This window comes from Pyxicephalus adspersus, chromosome 7 (genome assembly GCF_032062135.1).
Source record: "Pyxicephalus adspersus chromosome 7, UCB_Pads_2.0, whole genome shotgun sequence".
NCBI classification, from domain to species: Eukaryota; Metazoa; Chordata; class Amphibia; order Anura; family Pyxicephalidae; genus Pyxicephalus; species Pyxicephalus adspersus.
Window position 1 is genome coordinate 49,226,226 of NC_092864.1, and position 18,491 is coordinate 49,244,716.

The 18,491-nt window shown below is 36.5% G+C and overlaps 1 protein-coding gene across 2 annotated transcripts in view; it reads right to left on the bottom strand.

Annotated features, from left to right (window-relative positions):
* Positions 1-646: 646 nt before the first annotated feature.
* Positions 647-18,491, bottom strand: part of LNPK (lunapark, ER junction formation factor) — a 43,867-nt gene continuing 26,022 nt past the window's right edge. The window contains exons 7-13 of one of the 2 annotated variants that reach the window (XM_072418378.1): positions 17,439-17,522; positions 16,492-16,543; positions 11,720-11,944; positions 8,526-8,631; positions 5,533-5,603; positions 2,842-3,009; positions 647-1,552 (exon numbers count right to left, since the gene is read on the bottom strand). In XM_072418378.1, coding sequence (XP_072274479.1) covers positions 1,371-1,552; positions 2,842-3,009; positions 5,533-5,603; positions 8,526-8,631; positions 11,720-11,944; positions 16,492-16,543; positions 17,439-17,522 — 888 coding nt within the window. In that variant the 3' untranslated portion in view covers positions 647-1,370. Of the gene's footprint in view, positions 1,553-2,841; positions 3,010-5,532; positions 5,604-8,525; positions 8,632-11,719; positions 11,945-16,482; positions 16,544-17,438; positions 17,523-18,491 lie in introns of both variants that reach the window. The other variant, XM_072418376.1, reaches the window with a different exon arrangement.

Below are 18,491 nucleotides of genomic sequence, written 5' to 3' on the forward strand. Positions count from 1 at the left end.
CTGCATATATGGTGCGGTTTGAATTTCCACACAAACATTTACAATGCAATGTACATTTATATAATCCATTACAGTACTTAGGTTATTTTATTCACCTGTGAGCTGGGAAAGAATGGTTTTGGTGGGAACCGACAAGTCTGTAGTAGTTTGCTTAATTTGTTGTAAATCCAGGTTTAAGCAAAACAGTCTACCAATGGCCAGAGAATGTTATGTGACCAGCTCCTCAATGAAAAGAAACCTGCACTAAGAAATATTAGCAGCCATAGCCTTCGGCGACTTCTGAGAAGTTTATCAGCACAACTGCTTCCAAATTTAGCATACACAGACCCAGATAATTTCTGTAGTAATTCGAGTTTAAACACAAGATTTGCACAATTATTTTGGTTTAGTAAATTCTGAAGCAACACGATGGCAAGCAACCGACAGTGATATAAAAAAAAAAACAACCCACCAGTCTATATATAAACCCTAATTACACCTAAAGTTCTGGCTTACCTGCTAGGTTATGTATTACTGGAAACAAGGTCTCTTCCCGGTTGCTGTCTAATCCAACAGGAAGTAAAAAAACTGACAAATCCACAGTATGCCAAACCTACTTTTTAGGCAACCAAATACAACATTTTTTCTTTGAATAAATTTCAGCACACATGCTAAATAGGTCAGACTTTATTTACAAGTAACACAAAAAAAACACATACAAGGCACAACAACTTACTTATGAACTATCATTGTACAGGTATAAATACAGTTCAATATTCAAGTACAATAAAAGCTCTTCCTATGTTACATTATGTAAACATGAAGCAAACTGCAAATAAATGTAGCTGGTCTGTATAGTTCCAGAATGACAGCCATACATTTCCTGCTGAACTAACATTTTAAATACTGTTAAGTGTTCTCCTTATTTAATAAAAGACATATTCCTTGGAGGTGTTTGTGCAGCAAGCAGACACACACAACAACAGTGGTCTGTGTTTCCATCCAGACAGTTCACATACATTTGCAATTTAAAATATATCCCTGGTACAAAATCAGTTAAACAAATTCCCCACCTTTTTCCACTACAGCATGTAAAATAAATAGATCTCAAAAGCTTATTACCTTAAAATATTTAAAGAAAAATAAAAATGTTTCTGTTGACATTTTTTCCCAAGCTAGATGAGGCCAGCAGCACATCTAGGCCAACCCTAGCAGGTTAAATGTCAAGTATACATCCCCAAGTGCTACACGGCTGTACACATAAATGTGGCCCGACATTCTGGTAGTGAGCTGAGCTAAGATGACTTTCAAATGGTGTGTAAAACGTGGGTTCCCACTAGAACTAACTGTGAGGTTTAAGCTGCCATTAACTAATAAGGCACATACAACAGTTACTCTGTTTCCATAAGAGAATCTTCATTTTCATTGACATTCGTTGGTACCTTGGCTGCGTTTTTTGGAGTTTCTTCTGTTTCTGTATCACCCAGTGAGTCAACAGTGCATGGAGCCTCTTCATCTTGTACAACATCCTCTGCCTCTGTTGGACTTGGAGTCTCATCTTCCTCTACTGGATCTAGGACAAACCATTTATCATGTAACGTTCATACATAAAGGATTTTGAACTGAGAATTTGGCCCTAAAATACAAAATCCTTGTCTTGGTCAAGTTAGAAAGTGTCTTAAAATTCGTTCACAAGGACTATTAGTACACACTGAGCTGCTCTACCTAGGTAAATATGCTTAGAATATACAACTTTGTCAGAATTCAGGACACAAGTTAACCTTAACCAGTCTTTAGTCATCTGTCCAGAGGTATTTAGAAACTGCTTTCCAGAAAAATGGCCACAGGACATTTAACAACTTTTCTCTGGGTGAAACAAAGGAGAAATAACCCAATAATGACACCGTGATACTTGGGGGGTAGACTGCCCATTACCTATTTCTCCACACCAAAAAAAACAAACTTTTAACCCTTGAACAGGGGAACAATACAAAGCACCTTTAACTATCCCTTGCTTATGCAGGATTTCTCCTCTCATGCAACTATACTCTGCTTTTGCAGGATTTCTTTTCTCATGCACATCACATACAATGCCAGACCAGCAACCTGACATAAGTAAAGACACTTAAAGCCTACCAACAATCCATGGAGATAGAAGGTGAGAGCACTCAGCTGTTGGCGGATAGAAGGATGAGGCAAAATTATGTAAAATTATTTTTACATGTTCCCCTGTATAAAACAGAGTGAGAACTGTAATATGTAATTTTCCCCCCAGAGTTCAGCGTTAATGTTATGGAATATTATACATTTTAGTACCTGCCAGAAAAGAAAAAATGATTTTCCACCAATCACCTGTGTAGCCCCTGAATGGCTGCACCACCTTTCATTCTCACCTACCACGTACTGGGTGGAGCCTTGCTAATGTCCATGCTTGTGCCGGCATATACTCTGATCCAATTCCCTTCCAAAGGGACAACAGTCAGGTTCCTAATAGCTATACAGGGCAGCAATGATCCATTTAGACTCTAGGCCTCTAAAACAGGAATCAATACATTGCCAAGAAATTAGAAAATCAGTTGCCAACAAATAGTCCATCTTGACAAGGCTGTTATCTTTGCAGTATCTATCTAAAAATTGACAAGTTGGAACTTTCCAACTTAGGGGCCATTATGCAAAATAGGTGGAAGATAGATGAAACACCAGTCCCCCCCCCCCCCCCCCAGCCCACCTTGGATCATCCCTCACTGAGACCAATTTTTCATTATGCGTTGGTTTTTACCATAATTTTAGTGAAGCAAAGACAAGTTTCCTCATATCTCATATGTAAATGGAAAAAACACCGCTTTTATATGATTATTATACCTGTAAAAGTTTTGTTTTCAAGTTCATCTGAGGCAGCTTGAGTTGTGCTTTCAGAATCCCGTGACTCCATTCTTGGACGCCTCTCTTGGTTGAGTTCTTGAAGCCTTGGTGCTTGCGGGCGGGTTTTTCGCGCAGGGTTAAGGAAATAGCAGTAAGCACATCTAAACGCTGGGAAAAGAATTTAGATATTAACATTTCTAAAGTACTTTTTCTCCACGCACTCAATTTGCATAGCCGACAGCACCTGGTACTTACAGGTGATCTGCCAACCAAGTAGTAAGCATGCCTGACCCCACTTAGTTTCCAAGATCAGATTAAATTCTGTGCTTTTAGGGGTTGGTTTTACTGTGGCTTTATGAGTGTGTATATTATATATACATACTATAATTATATATATATTCATTCATATTTTCTTTAAATTTATTTTTTATTAAGTTGTACAAATAAAATAAATACAATACCAGGAAATATAAACAAAGAAACAATCAGGAAAACATACAGCACTATTGTACAGCAAGGAAGTCACTGGACAATTAGAATTATTTTATAAAACCCTGTTTTCAATACAGTAGGTTTACACATAGAACTAGCTAAATACAGTGTCCTAACAGTTGACATAGCACGATTGAGGTAGGAAAAAGTCCTCTGTTGCAGGGTATATATATATATATATTTTTTTTTTATTATCATTGTACCAAAGGTGACATGGTACACTGTTTTTGCAACATATAGCTTTAAAATTCAACTGTAATTGAAAAAAGGCATGCACAAAACCAGAGAAACTTTGCATATGAAATGTAATCTAGATTTTGGGATCCTTCCTGCATATATCCAGTAAACTATAAAATAGAGGAAAGTGACCTGTAGAGGACAAACAATGGATATTGTGGTAAACAGCCACAAAAGGTATTTCCATGGACTCTCTATAGGATTCGTTCTCACCTTATGTCCTCTCTAGCCACACACATGCATGGGTTGAGGGCACTCCTGAATAAGAAACATGAAATCTCTGGCTAAGATAGCTTGACTAAGGCAGAAAATAGTAAAAACTTTGGACTGTGGTAACTAAAAAAACCAAAAAAAAAAAAAAAAGAACCAAAAGAAAAAAAAACAAAAAAAAAAGTGACACATTTCAGTTGTGATTGTCTAATTAGTCTTGCACTGCTAGGAGTCCCTGAGGACCAAGTTAAACAACAAAGAATCCTAGGGCTGAATAAAAGAAAAAGTGCAAGGGAGTTTTAGGTCTAACAGCCAGCCAGTATTATCGACGTGGTTAAAATGGATTAAACCAAACATTTAAAACTAGGATGCTATTAAAAAAAAAAACAAAAAAAAAAACAAAAAAAAACATATACATATACATAATATATATATATATATACACACACACACATACATTATATATATATATATATATATATATATATATATATAATAAAATCCAGTGTAACAAATGTTTGGATAGAAACTAAGATTAAAATTCCCCCTTAATTTTGGGAAGACTGCATACAAACTCCTATTGCTCCTTCAGGCTATGACATGATGGGAAACCCCACCAGATAGAAACAGACAGCACACAAAAAAAATGCTTTTTAGATTCTTTTGAACTCCAAAATCTGGTAATACATCCTAGAATAACCTCTTCTACTACCAACATTTCAGATTAATTGAGCTCAATGCCAAGAGCATGATCAATTTCACAAAAGGAGGGGACCTTTGTTCCTCCATGAAAAGGGTTTTTGGGCTGTCTTTTTTCTGGCCTCCACAGTTGTATAAATCTGGGGGAGACACAAACTTTTTGGATACTTTAACGTTTGGTCACAGCCAGAGACAGAGGGGTAGACCACAGGCACCCCCATAGCAAAGGCTTTAAGTGTCACAATGGTCCAAGTGTCTCCTAACTGTGTTGTGGGATTTGTATTGCTTACAAGATTCCTAAAGGATCCCAGGCCTGAAACAGGCTGATCCTAAAGGTGCAGGGTCCTATAAAATATAGTGAGGAGCATGGCACTCAATCAAGAGTAAAGGCAGGAAACCAACTCTTTAAATACATTTTCCACAGGCAGAAATAGGGAGGACTCAAAATGTTCACTGCGGCCATAGGTCCAGAGGCCTTTAACAAACAACAGATCAGAGATACTTTGATACTTTTGACTACATACACGGAATACATGACAATGATTAATTTGTATTGGAATTAATACAGTTATTTTGTATTGAATCCAATACACAATTATTTGAATTTCCCACCTCGCCTCCCGCACGCAACGTCACCAGCAACGTCAGTGCACTTGTCGGCGATGGCCAGGATGCCAATGGGACCAAGTAAGTGTTTTGTTTAGTGTTAAGCTACCCCGAGTTTGGCTCGGTGTTAGCACTTTCAGCATGTTTTTTTTACCCTGAGCCACGCTCTACATCAGGAAACATAGGTAGAGCAGGGCATGTGCTCGTAGTGAAAGCTGGTTTATTCTAGGATTTTTTAATATTTATTGTTTGCTGTTTTTTGTTGCCAGCTTCCAATCTTGCTGAAAGGTGATAATATAAACCAATGAAAAATAAAAGGGGGGGGGGGGGAATTGTTACCTACTAAGATGGCAAATGATGGTAATCTGTACTTAAATCTACAGTTACCAATACAAAATTAGTGCTAATATTAGCTTTGAATGTTTTTATACATTACAGAATACTCACCAACATACTCAAATTCTTCCTTTAATGCCATTCCATTATGAGAAAAACATTGCTGGCAGATCAGGGCATACCTTTGAATAAAATTATTTAAGAATAAACACAAATTTCTAAATGAACAAAGCTTGCAAAAATTATTCTACATGCCAGCCAGTATGAGAGATGGCATGTTCCATCAATAAGAGCTACAACTGTACATCAAACAATGGGGAGCGTTTAAAAACTGAATCTTGGCCTTGCTTTACCCTTATGCAGACAGTCCTGTGCCAAGAGAAGTCCCATTTTGCTACACATTATGATCCACACGACAAGCAATAGAAGCTGTAAGAGGCATCTTGAGCTACCTCACTGACTGTCTGTTTACTTTTTATCAAATCAACATTGTGTGTGGGCATTTACAAGAGTGGTTTGCCTGCAAATAAGTCTGCCCTGGATGCCCACATACTGATACAGTGTGTGAAAGGATGTTTCAGATGCTGAAAAATACCTTTTCCTTGTTAATGTCTACTATTCAGCTGTCATGGGTTCACAGAGTTCATTATTGTCTCTTTCGCAACCCCTAGCTAAGAACGGGTATTGGTCAGGACCAGGCAAAGAAAATAAAAAAAGAGGAAGGAAAAAAGGACAAGGTTTGAGGGTAATTTTCAAGTTCTTAATATAGTGTTTATTTACTATGAGATTGGGAACAGGGAAAAGTTGGACTAGCCTTATTGGGCACTAAAGCACAAAAAGCCTGTCTATTCAAACTCTTTCTGCTCTTCTGTAAAGTACAGGTGTGGCGTTTATCTACATACCAAATCAGATTAAAGTTGGAATTTAATAAACCTAGTTTGTTTTTCCTTGGTCCTCCATTCCAAATAAAATAGGTGAGAGAGGGAAAGAGTTTTGAGAGAAAAGAGCTAAGATGATGCTGGATAACAATGAGACTGATTGACTTTTTTCAGCTCCTGGGGCATACTGCAAGAACATAAGGGTGCAGTAAAATAGTTTGCAATATCAGTAAAGGAGAGAAACTTCAACTGCACAAGAAGGGCTGCAGTCCAGCTTTAACCATATTTTAGCATACCTTAATCAGTGATGGATATCTGGTCATTATTCAAGGTGACTACATGTTTTAAACAAGGTTTAAATACTACACATTGGTTCTTACATTACAGAAAAATGACACCGCCAAAGCTTTATAGTGTGCATAGCAATGTTAAAACACAACCCATGTACCCTACAGATAAACATAGTGCTGTTCCCTTTCATCTATTACCCCTCTTGTGGAATATGGCCTACAGAACTGTGTTCCCAACATAAGTTAGAAATCACTTTCTAGATAATTTCCTAAACAACCTGTTTATTATATAACCCTGGAGTTCAAGTGTGTATATGTGGTTTAAAAAATGTTTGCATTGACCTAATTTGGCATATTCCTACAAAGATGAGAAGCTGGAGAATGACCTTGCAGTTTTTTTTGCTGCAGCTTTAAAAAAAAAAAAATATTTAAAAAATGTGAGCAGGCAGGTCCTTTTTCTCAGAAGTCACAGGCAGGTAATTTTTTAAAATTACATTCACCTGTCAGGTGCACAAACATCTTACGGTTTCTGATCCTGGGCCATCATGATTGGCCAGGCCAGAGTAATTTAACTTCAATAATTCCCATCAGCTTGTGGAGATGCTGGGATCTCAGAGATAGTACTGATAGTAGAAACGATTGAAAACCAGCAGACAAGACTAATTTATTGAAGAAGGGTCTTCCCTTCCTATTGTGTGTTACTTCCCCACCTTCTAGACTTTAAGCTCTTCAGGGCAGGGTCCTCTTCTTCTCTTGTGTCACTGTCTGTATCAGTCTGTCATTTGTTACCCCTATTTAATGCACAGCGCTGCGTAATATGTTGGCGCTATAAAAATCCTGTTTAATAATAAAACATTGCCTGTCCCTTCTGCAATAAAAAACCTGCCTGCTTTTTTTCTAAGGTAAGTTCCACTTGAAAGCCCAAACAAGCACTGCAATTGTTGGAACGAGAAGCAGGTACAATACTGCACAAAAATGACAATCCAATCAAATGAAATAAATGCATTTTCATGTTCATCACAAGAATCAGACATTATTCTTACTATGTTTTTCATTTCCCCAAAGCATATTTTAAAAGCTATTAGGCTTTACTCCCTTTTAATGCCATGATTATATTTCATGCACTCCCCATTTTAATGATGATCAAATTAATGACTGCTTGACTTACACATTTGCTAGTTATTTAATGGGTAAAGAAATGCTATTATAAGTATTAATGATCCATGAAATCTAATATGTATTCCTATATAGATCTAGTATTTTTCTAGATTTAAACTGCCTTGTGTTAATAAGACAGAAACATGAAACTACTGTATATGCATAGCGATTGCTTTTGAAATATTACAGGAAGGCACATTTAAGAATCTAGCTAATCTCAGACCAGAAACACTGATAAAAGTATTAGGAGCCTAACTTATTTTGTTTTTATAGTAGGGCAGACTTAGGGGTGCAAAGGTGATCATTTCAACAGTCCTAAAATTTGGAGAACATCTGACCTACTCATCTAGCTATCATAATTTGACCATTGATAAAGCCACTTAGATCCTAACAATTTTCATGAATATTTTTCACGATTCCAAGACCTCATCTTCAGGAATTAACTCATCCTTTTTACCGATGTCATTGTAACAAGATATGATTAATGTAAACAAGATAAAATATCAATAATATTCACTAGGTCAGTTTTCAGTGTTTTGTTTAGTCAGTGTAGGTGGAATGACTTACATTATATTACTGATAGTTATAAGCAAAAGGTTTTGCTATTCAGGGTATCAGCACAGCTCTAAAACTACTTTTTGCAGGAAGTATTTGTTATAAACTTACCGAGGACACAGTTAATATCTAAAAAGGAAATGAGAATCTAAATAAAATCCCTATGATTGGCTAGGCTTATTAGGTTTATTTTCTTTTTTATTAATTCATAAAATGTTATTACCTGTTCTGAGGACCATCTCCAACCAGATATTCAATCACTCTGTCCAGAGCACCCCTCTCTCGTGGGAGAATTGGTCTTGCCAAGGAAGGTCCAGGTGGATGGATAGCTAGAGAGATCACATAAGGATAATCCTTTTTATTATGAAAAACGTTATGTTTTAATGAGAGCAACTTCTCCGCACAGATAAAACAAAATGAGTGATGAAGATTGTAGGTAAAAGTAAAGGAAAAAATCTGATATAAAGTAGTAATACACTTGCAATATTGAAGGACTGGTAGGCCATAATTTTTATAGTGAGAAATATGTATCAGTTTCATTAGGTTTTAACCAATCCCACAGCTGGTAACAGAATGACAGCCTTAATATGGTCAAAATGTAAATCAGGAGGTTTCAGAAAGACATTGCGGTCTATGGAAAGAAGCCAGTCACACGAAGGTCAGTAATGGCCCATTTAAAAAAGTTTTGTTCATTTTAAATCTATATTTTGCAGACAGAAATTCTGGGGGGGGAAATGTTAAAAAGAGAACATCAGTTTGATTTACAGTTTTTGTATACACCCAATTTACTTTTTGTAATTATATTGGGAATTTAACATTGGTGCTTTCTAGTTTTGAATAAAGTTGATGAGAACCCCCTGTCAGGCTATACTGTTAAGGACTCTGTTAAAAAGCTTTCCTTTTATATGAAATGAATGAGCTCCTGTATTCATTCACATGGGGGCTGCTATCTTTGGGACCCCTTAATTAAAAGGGGTTTTAGTGGTTAAAAAGCACCAACACAAGTTGTGCCATCAATGTGTGCCACCTCTTTTCAATTTAAGGGTGAAGAGTCTGGTATGCTTGGGATGGGGTGTAAAAGGCTACCATACCATAATTCTCCCTTTTCCTGGGCAGTTAGGCTACAAAAGGGCTGGTACAGTGTGTGTGTGTGTGTGTGGGGGGGGGGGCTCATTGGTCCCCTCCCAGCAATTCTGGTGACAATACCATGTTTGAGGCTTTACAAAAAAAAAAAAAAAAAAAAAAAAAAAAAACACGGGACACAGACTATTACAAAATCTACTAAATTAGTCAGCATCAAGGAGGTGAATCCATCCCTATTAGTATGGAGGCACATCATAAAAAGGATCGTTACAGCAAATATATTTTTAAAGTTATAATAGTAATATATTATAATAACTAATAGGGATATTTTGAAAACGTTAAATATTGAGGAAGGTTTACATTTCTAAATAGTTTATCTTAAATTTTTTAGAAAGGCCGTAACCTACCATAGTGCTCAAAAGGAAGCCAGTAGTTTAGGCAATACTCCACCATGGAGCCATTTTTTTTTTTAATAAGAAAGTCATAGGTCTCACCAGCCATGCATTTTTGCTGCTCACGCTGTTACAGACAACAGTAATTAATATAAACATCAAAGCAATCATTACTGGAACGAATGGTCATTTCTGTGGGCTTGGCATTCTCTCAACTACCTGCTGGTTATTAATTTTCCAACATATGGGAACGCAGTAGAGAACAAGGGTGGAATTGATTTTTCCTTCCACAAAATAGCTGATATATGAACAGAGCCATTTAATAAAGACTGTGAGCTCTATTTGCTTATCTGCAGCATATGCAGGGATGGAGTAGAATATATTCCTGGACAGTACACAATATGAACATGCATAAAAAACTAACCTATGTGCAAAGTTGTTTTTTTTTTTTTTTCATATTACAACGTATTTTAGTACAAAGGACAATTGCATACCATCATCTCAGTTTGTCCAAAATGTGCTTAAGATTGATTTAATAAACTGGCATCTGCTACTCGGGCTTGACATGGACAAGCATCCCAGCTGCTCAGCTCACAGTAAGTGGCCAGGCATCAACAATGGATAAGCAATTCAATCATACATTAGTTCCACTTTTTTGCAAATGAAACCTGATGACTTGGCCACATCCTAAACCCACTTCTGTATCATAGACAACACAAATTTTAAGCCAAGCTTATCTAGCAATATATATTTTTTTGCAGAAAACATAAGGGCAATTAGCGGATTCTCAGTCACTTAACCATGGAGGAAAGTCAGTAAATTGTTGTCAATCAGAAAAAACGCATGGGTACAAAGGTTCGATGAATGCACTATATGATTCAGCATTTCCTTAAATAACCAGACACCCTAAACGTTTGTTTGAAGGAAGATTTTAAAAATATGCTACATAAAAAAATGTATACCCTTTAAGAGCATGGTGCCTTCTCGATTAACATTTTATACACTGCAAAACACCCCATTATTACCGACAATTACATTGCTTCTAGCTTCAGTGCAACTATGCTGTAAGCTGCCTTCGGAATTATCCAGCTTCATCACCCTTTCCACAGGGCAGTCACAGAGGTGCAGAACTGTATGGCGATGCTACAGTTTTCTCTATTAACAATCATTGTCACGCTCCAGAAATAGGCTAGGAGAAATCCAACACGACCCATTTGCTATTTCCCAAATAGAACTGATCCAGCTTTTGGCCAGTTCAGGAGCATCATGTGAAGATGTACTTGCTTTAGGAAATAACATTTGATTACCACCTCTTTTCAGACTAATTAAGCATAACTGGCGGCTCCCGCAGTAAGTAAACATGCCAATAAAGTAAAAACATTTTATACTATCCTCCACCCTGCCCCCCCCAAAAAAAGTGCTAAAACATTTATTCATAAGCAGTTACCACGGCTCACATTTGCAATCTAATCAGATATTTGATTTGTTTCTAGAGTCTGATTATGCTGGCTTACTTAATTTGTTCTAATAAAAAATGCACAGAAAAAGTGTTAAAAACTGCAGGTATTAGTAAAGTAAGAATATATATTCTAGACGTGTTTGCCTTTATAACGGATCTATATAAATCTGAAGCTTTCCTAAACCCAGAGCTGTAAAAAAGGTATGTTATATATCGTTGACTACAGAATACTGCAAAGTTTTATTGCCATTTAAACAAAGAAGCCATAACAGTTAAACGAGCTCTAGCAATAGGCTTCAGTATCACAAGGTGCCAGCTGTAAAGAGTTATGGCTAATTGAATATGGAACTCCTGCTTAATCAGATAACTGTGCTCCTATTTCCAAATGAAATGCCATTTCCATGGTGTCTGAATATTACCCGGTTTATTGGTAACCAGAGAAAACTATATAAAACTGTAAATAACAGTAAGTGCTCTGTTTACCCATTCCAGATATGGCAGGGGAAGGCGTTCCAGGGCGTCTCGGTACGAGGGATGACTGTAATCCTGGCTGAACATTACGCTCAGGGGGTCCACCAGGAGCTGAAGTGTCCCTTTGAAGACTTGGTGTTGCCGCCAGCAGCCCTGGAACTTGTGGAGATCCCTGGTTGGGGTTTACTGGGGTAGACACACTTAAGTTGCTTTGAGCTGCCGTCCTCTGGCGTAGATCTAAGGAAAGCACATACAATACATGAGACATTTAACGATTCATTACACCCTGCTGAAAACAAATAATAGAGCTCAAGTAACATTATAAACCTAGCCGTTAGGTAGGCGGAAAAAAAAAAAAAAAAAAAAAAAAATGAGAGGTGCCAAATCGAGCCACTGCTGACTTGCAAAAGAAAAGTCATTTACTGAGCAGCAAGGCGCTGTCTCAAAGCCCCCAATAAGCCTTTTTTTCAGAGTTCATATCAAGTCTATTAACCCCAGTAAGGATCTGCAAGTAAATATTTATTCACATCGGTATTACATATTGTAACCCTTCTATGATAATGGCCAACTGCATGTGGGCATGTTTCCCAAATACATATAATTTTTATCAGTGGTTTTATATTACTTTAGGTATAATCTTCAGCATCTCCTACATAGCTCTCCCTCCCACAAGAAACTGACCAAACAGAATAGCAACAAAAAAATTCAGAAATAACATTTGTATGGGAAGAGATCTATTCAGGCTCCCCACAGACACAACAAAACTACTGATATCAAAGAGAAGTGGTAACAGCCATTTAATGATGTACATGGGTTGTGTACATAAGAGTTGGGAGGAAAAAAATTGTACCAAATTGGCCCTATTTTTAATGAATAATGTGTACATTCTCAGGATTCTATAGGAGTCATAATAAAAGAGTCAATCTGCTATAGAATTAAAGTCCAGGAAGTAGTTAGTAAAAGAAGATAGAGTATCATTGGTGGACCTGGGTGAAAACCTGAATGGGATTTCCTAAAAATTATTTTCTATTTGGTAAATGTTTTAATCCTAAACTAGAATAATAGTGGATTTGCTGGATCACCCAGGTTCGCCCAATATACTCTATCTTCTCCAGTCTTTGAGAGCTTTGATAAACCAGGCTCAATGACGGATTAACAAGGCAACTAATAACTCTAGATTTGTTCCTACCAGGGCTGTTAAGCGTGCTACCTCTCATTCCTTTGCACAGCATATAAAAGGGTAGGGGGGGGGGACTAGTCGACCCCAATGTCAGCAATAACTGGGTAAGAGACCTTTCTGGATGTTTCTGGCAAACTACCTCAGTGAGCATCAGATAAAAAAATGATGGCAATATAAATTTAAATTGCTAAGCAGGGTGTTAATTATTAAATCACTCATTCAAATTTACTGTGATAAAATGTCATGTATGTGATATGTTTCAATAAAAACAGAAAACACATAATTAGTATATATTAAAAATATAGGAGTGAAAAGTCTCACAAACTGAAAGGCATGCATTGGAGTCAACAGGTTTTTTATGTACAGACTCCAAAGCCCTGTCCATGTTGAGCTATTAGCGCAATACAGTCTGGTGAAAAAACAGATCTACTTAATGGAAATTATTCACTTCAATTCAACAACTTGAACAGGAAAACATCTGTCCATTTAAAAAGTGCCTATAAATCAAGACAAACACATGACACCTAAAATTCACATGATGTATTCTTTCTCGTAACTAAGAAAATTCAAACATGTCATACACGAACATAAGCACATTTCCACATTTATCACCACTACAAATATAAGAAATTAGAATCCGCTGTTCTCGACTAGGTGACAATCATTATAAAAGCCTTAGATAACGTGCAGGGGGAACCCATCCTATATAAAGTTCAGACATCTTGGTTTTAGTACTCATTTGTGTTATTGATGTGTCTGGTATCATGTCAAGATAAAGGAAAAGGAAAAAAAAAGGAAAAAAAAAAAAAAAACTTTCTTGGTCATCTTTATTCTTTTTTTTTTTATAGAAAGAAGGTCCACAAAGCCTGATTCTAAAAGGTAACTGTACAGAAGTAGTCTACTATTTGCCATCTATTTTAATTAAATTGAACAATTTTTAAAACTTCAATTTTCTCAATAAACAACCTTTTCTGCAATTATTACCCTATACATAGTTTATTACAAGTTTGTTGGAAGACCGCACTCCTGTATACCATTTCAATGAAATAGGAAATCTAAGGCATTAAAAATGAAAATCATTTGTTTAAACAATTTGTCTCACAAAAAGCATGCATGTATGAGAAGTCTGTAATTTAGCTGCATTAGCTCAGGGTGAAGTCACATATGATACAGCTAAAGAAGCTGTACACATGCCAACTAAAGGACCTTTTTTTGCAGAACATAATTAACTGTCAAGTATGTACATGTATCAAATGTTAAGTACAGAAATGAGTTTTAGGTCACACTTTGTAAACCAGAATGATGTTCAACCAAAGTTCAAACATTTTAATTGCAAGGGAACACCTGCCTCAGGCCTGTTAGAGGACAAGCAACTAACACAGAAGAAAATCATGTTTTTTGTGACCTTTGCCTATATAGTAAATGACATTTCAAAATGCTACGAATATATCAAAATATCAGGTCCTCTTAAGGGGTGAATCTACTGGTCAGTTTAAAACACATTTTAGTTTTCTTTCAGAACACAAAGATTCCTCCAAAAAGTTTTAGGTTTTCCATCAATATTAAGGATCGTTGCAGTGGAACAAAATTTCAACTTTCACAAATGCTTGATCAGGCGGGTCATTATTGCAGAAAGGGAGAGTCAATGTTCTTTCTGCAATAAATCGGTCTTACTTACCTGAACACTCCAGGTTTCTGGTAACAAAGTTAAGCTGCGCGCATGGACAGTCAGTTTTGCTTGCCAAAGAACCCTGTCAAACTCTCCTCCCTTGCATGTGATGGGGATGAATAAACTCCAAATTATGGAGTTATGTCATCCCAATACAGGCAGTCGAGATGGCCAAAGATCTACTTGGTACAGCCAGTCAAGATCTTCTCTGGGAGGTAAAAGGGAAGGAAGATGGGGCACCCTATAATGGAATATGAAGAGGTAGAGTCGTGCAGGTTTAGCTCTGCTTAAAAAATATCTGCACCGTTTTTGAATTAAAACATCCCACCCTGCAAAGGCATTAGGATTTTACCCTCATGTTACTATTAGAGGGAAACCAACCCCTTGCTACAAATACTGCATGGATTTAGTTCTTTTGACTGACTAACCCTCAACTCACACGGGTGCCTAGAGCAGATAGGGAGACCTTCTACTTGAACTGAAACATGCACGCCAGTTCTGTCCACTTCAAAGATCGGGGGAAGAGTATTAACCTAGAGCAATGCTTTGGACCTCTCTATGCCGAATGAAGCAACATGCTTATTTACTGAAAGTCATGTGATTGGTCACAACTTTTTTTTTTTTTTTTTTTTTTGAAGCGAAGGATGAGTCTAATGGAAAATTTTATTCTCTTTTCAGAAGAAAAAACTGCTTTACAAGACACATTTTTGCTCTGATCAATACATCTACAAGTGCTCCCAGCAAAAGGATATAAGGATAACAGGCCAATTTAAGCTTAATAAAAGCTTACAATTAGTCAAACATTTGACAACAGCATCTACGGTACGATAAACCACAGTATAAAAACAAACCGTACTGTAGAGAAAAAAAATTACACAATATATTCACAGATACAATATTTTCCTAGTATAGCAAAAAAAATCTTCATGTTGTAACCGAGTCTGCCAAAGTTACATTACATGTCATACTAACACTTTCATGAAGTTGGCTCAAACAGCACAGAACTGCTTATTTTTGTGCCAGATCAGCTATCCACTGCGAAAGCTTGACAGCAAAAATGGGAAACCCTTGCTTATTTATTGCACAGATTCACAACTTCCTGCCTTGCTACACAATGATTTCGTTCAACTAGTCTGCCACAATGCAAGTCTATAAGCTGATTGCTTCATTAAGAACAATGGACACCCTAAGTGATATCTAGGAAGCAAAGAAAAAAAATGGGTAACCTAAAATCCAAACAATTAACATAGAACCATTGCATATTACTACTAAAAGAAATATTATTAGAAATACGAGCGGATATGCCCTTTAAGATTCTCAGAAACACCAATCTATGGTATGAGAGAGGACCAATTCATGTAGTTTCATGTGATAACTTTTAAGCACTGCTGATGAAATCTGAACAAAAACTATCTATCTATCATAAAGGCAATGCTTGCAAAGAGGTAAGACCCCACTGTCCTCCATTGTTCCCAAAGGCTTTTGCATCTTGTGAAAGCAAAAAGGTAACTGGTAATACAATGTGGATTTTATTATAAGTAGAGTAAAAAAATGGTGATCCATTCAGCAAATTGTCCTTTTTTTCTAATGGGCCAGGCAAAAACATGGTATCAGTTGTGTAAAGAACCCCATGTTTTAGATTGAATTGCTTTATCTTCTTAAGGACGCCCTTTTGTTTTTGTTACTTTCCATACAGAAATAATAAAGGCGCCACTAACACACAGTAGGATTGCAAAGTAATATCTGCATGCTACATTATGGGAATAAAAGTATCATACTGGAGAGTAAACCCCATCATTTCGGAAGAACAGGAAATTTTTGGCAGCTTTCATTCTCTATAATGGAAAGCTATGTTTCTCTTTTTGAACATATCACACAAAATGCACTACCAAGTCAAAACAAATTTCAGATTATTTCTAAATTCACGTGCATTACCTTGACCAGGTCTTGGGGTATTAGGGGAAGTGGTAGCAGATATCTCAAGTTCCTAATCATAAAAACAAAGGTTAGGTTAGATGACTCCATGTATCAGATAAAACTCTAAAAGAAGGCGATAATATAGAGAAAATGAGTGAGGTTTTAAGACGTAACACTCCTGTTCTTGGGTGACAAAGCTACATTCTCATAAAGCACAAAGAGTAAGCATTGTCACCCTAAAACAGAATATGTTACAAAAAGGATCTACAGAAATAAAACAAGTGCAGCTAAAATATTTGGAGACTTCTAAGCTCCAATAAATAATATTTCAGTTCTTAGGTTAAGGCGCATGAATGATTTAAAAACAAATTTCAATCTCCCACCAACTACACCACTAACAGAATCTTCTGCACACAAAGTAGTACACAATTTATACAAAAATATTTAGTATCTGGACAAAATAATGTATGTATTTAAAATTTGACCAAGTTCAAACGAGCAATTAAACGTGATATAAGCAGGAGACAAACACTTGGATTGTGATATAGGGTGTGCAAGTGTTTCACCAGGTTGCATGAACATTTTTCAAACTGGGAAAAAAAGGGATTATTATTAAAAGGGACATTAAGAGGCAGTTAACCATAAGTGCTGTTAAGTCTGTTGAGCAAATCACAAAGAAAGGTTTCAGCAATATAGATATTTTCCATGTCAACATTTCAGAAATAACTGCAGCATATATTTCTACTCTGCAACTTTATGAAGAATGTTTAATTAGAAATAGATAAAATGAGTACATAAATGTTTTACAAAAATGTTACCTGCCAATTTATTGTCAGCAGTCCCCAGAAGTTTTTAAACAAGTACAATTAGAGGTGTTATTAGTCACCAGTTTATTAAAATTACACCAGCTAATAATGCTCAAAGTAGAACTGAACGTTTAGCAAATAACTAATACAAAATCTTACCTTGGACTTCTTTGTGTCTGGGTCAAACCTTTCTAGAATTTGCTTAGCAGTTTTGTAAGTTTCTTTTTCCATCACTTCTTCAAGCTGCAATTAAACATAATAAACCAGTGAAAAGGAAAACAAATGAATACATATTTGCTGCATATAAAAAAAGGTATCTCCTTGTATAACAAGAAAATGTCAGATGACAGCTACTGCCCAGCATAAACAAACTGCCTTAAACTAAAAATAGCCTTTTGCTAAAATGGGTAGAGGGTTTATTCTAGCCAGCATGGCAATTTCTGCATACTAAAAATAAAGTTCAAAAACATAATATCACCTCATCACTACTTCACTTGTTTTCACAAACAAATGCATTTTTCCCTTCCACAGAAATAACTAGTGAAGGTATCAATCAGGTGTGATTGTCATCGGTCGGTCCTAATATACCCTTGTACTAAGCCAGTAGAGCACCATAACTGCTAAAACAGAACTACTCCCCTGAAGAAGCAGATTACCCTATCTGTGGAACTCAATAGGACCTTATGATTGTAATGCAGGTTTTTATATTAGTGACAAAATTATGTTTTACAGTTAGGTGCATGAATATTTGGACACAGACAACTTTTTTCTAATTTTAGTTCTGTACATTACCACAAATAATTTTAAATGAAACAACTCAGATGCAGTTGAAATGCAGACGTTCAGCTTTAATTCAGTGGGTTGAACAAAAAGATTGCATAAAAATGTGAGGAACTAATGCCTTTTTTTTTTTTTTTAACACAACCAGTGGCACTGGGACACTAGTGTTTATCCATGATGTGACACAGGACAGAAGCAACCAAATTAATTCTGAGGTGTTCAGAGACATACTGTCTGCTCAAATCCAGCCAAATGCAGTCACATTTATTGGGAGGCATTTCATCATACAGATGGACAATGACCCAAAACATACAGCCAAAGCAACCCAGGAGTTTATTAAAGCAAAGAAGTTGAATATTCTTGAATGGCCAAGCCAGTCACCTGATCTGAACCCAATTGAGCATGCATTTCACTTGTTGAAGACTAAACTTC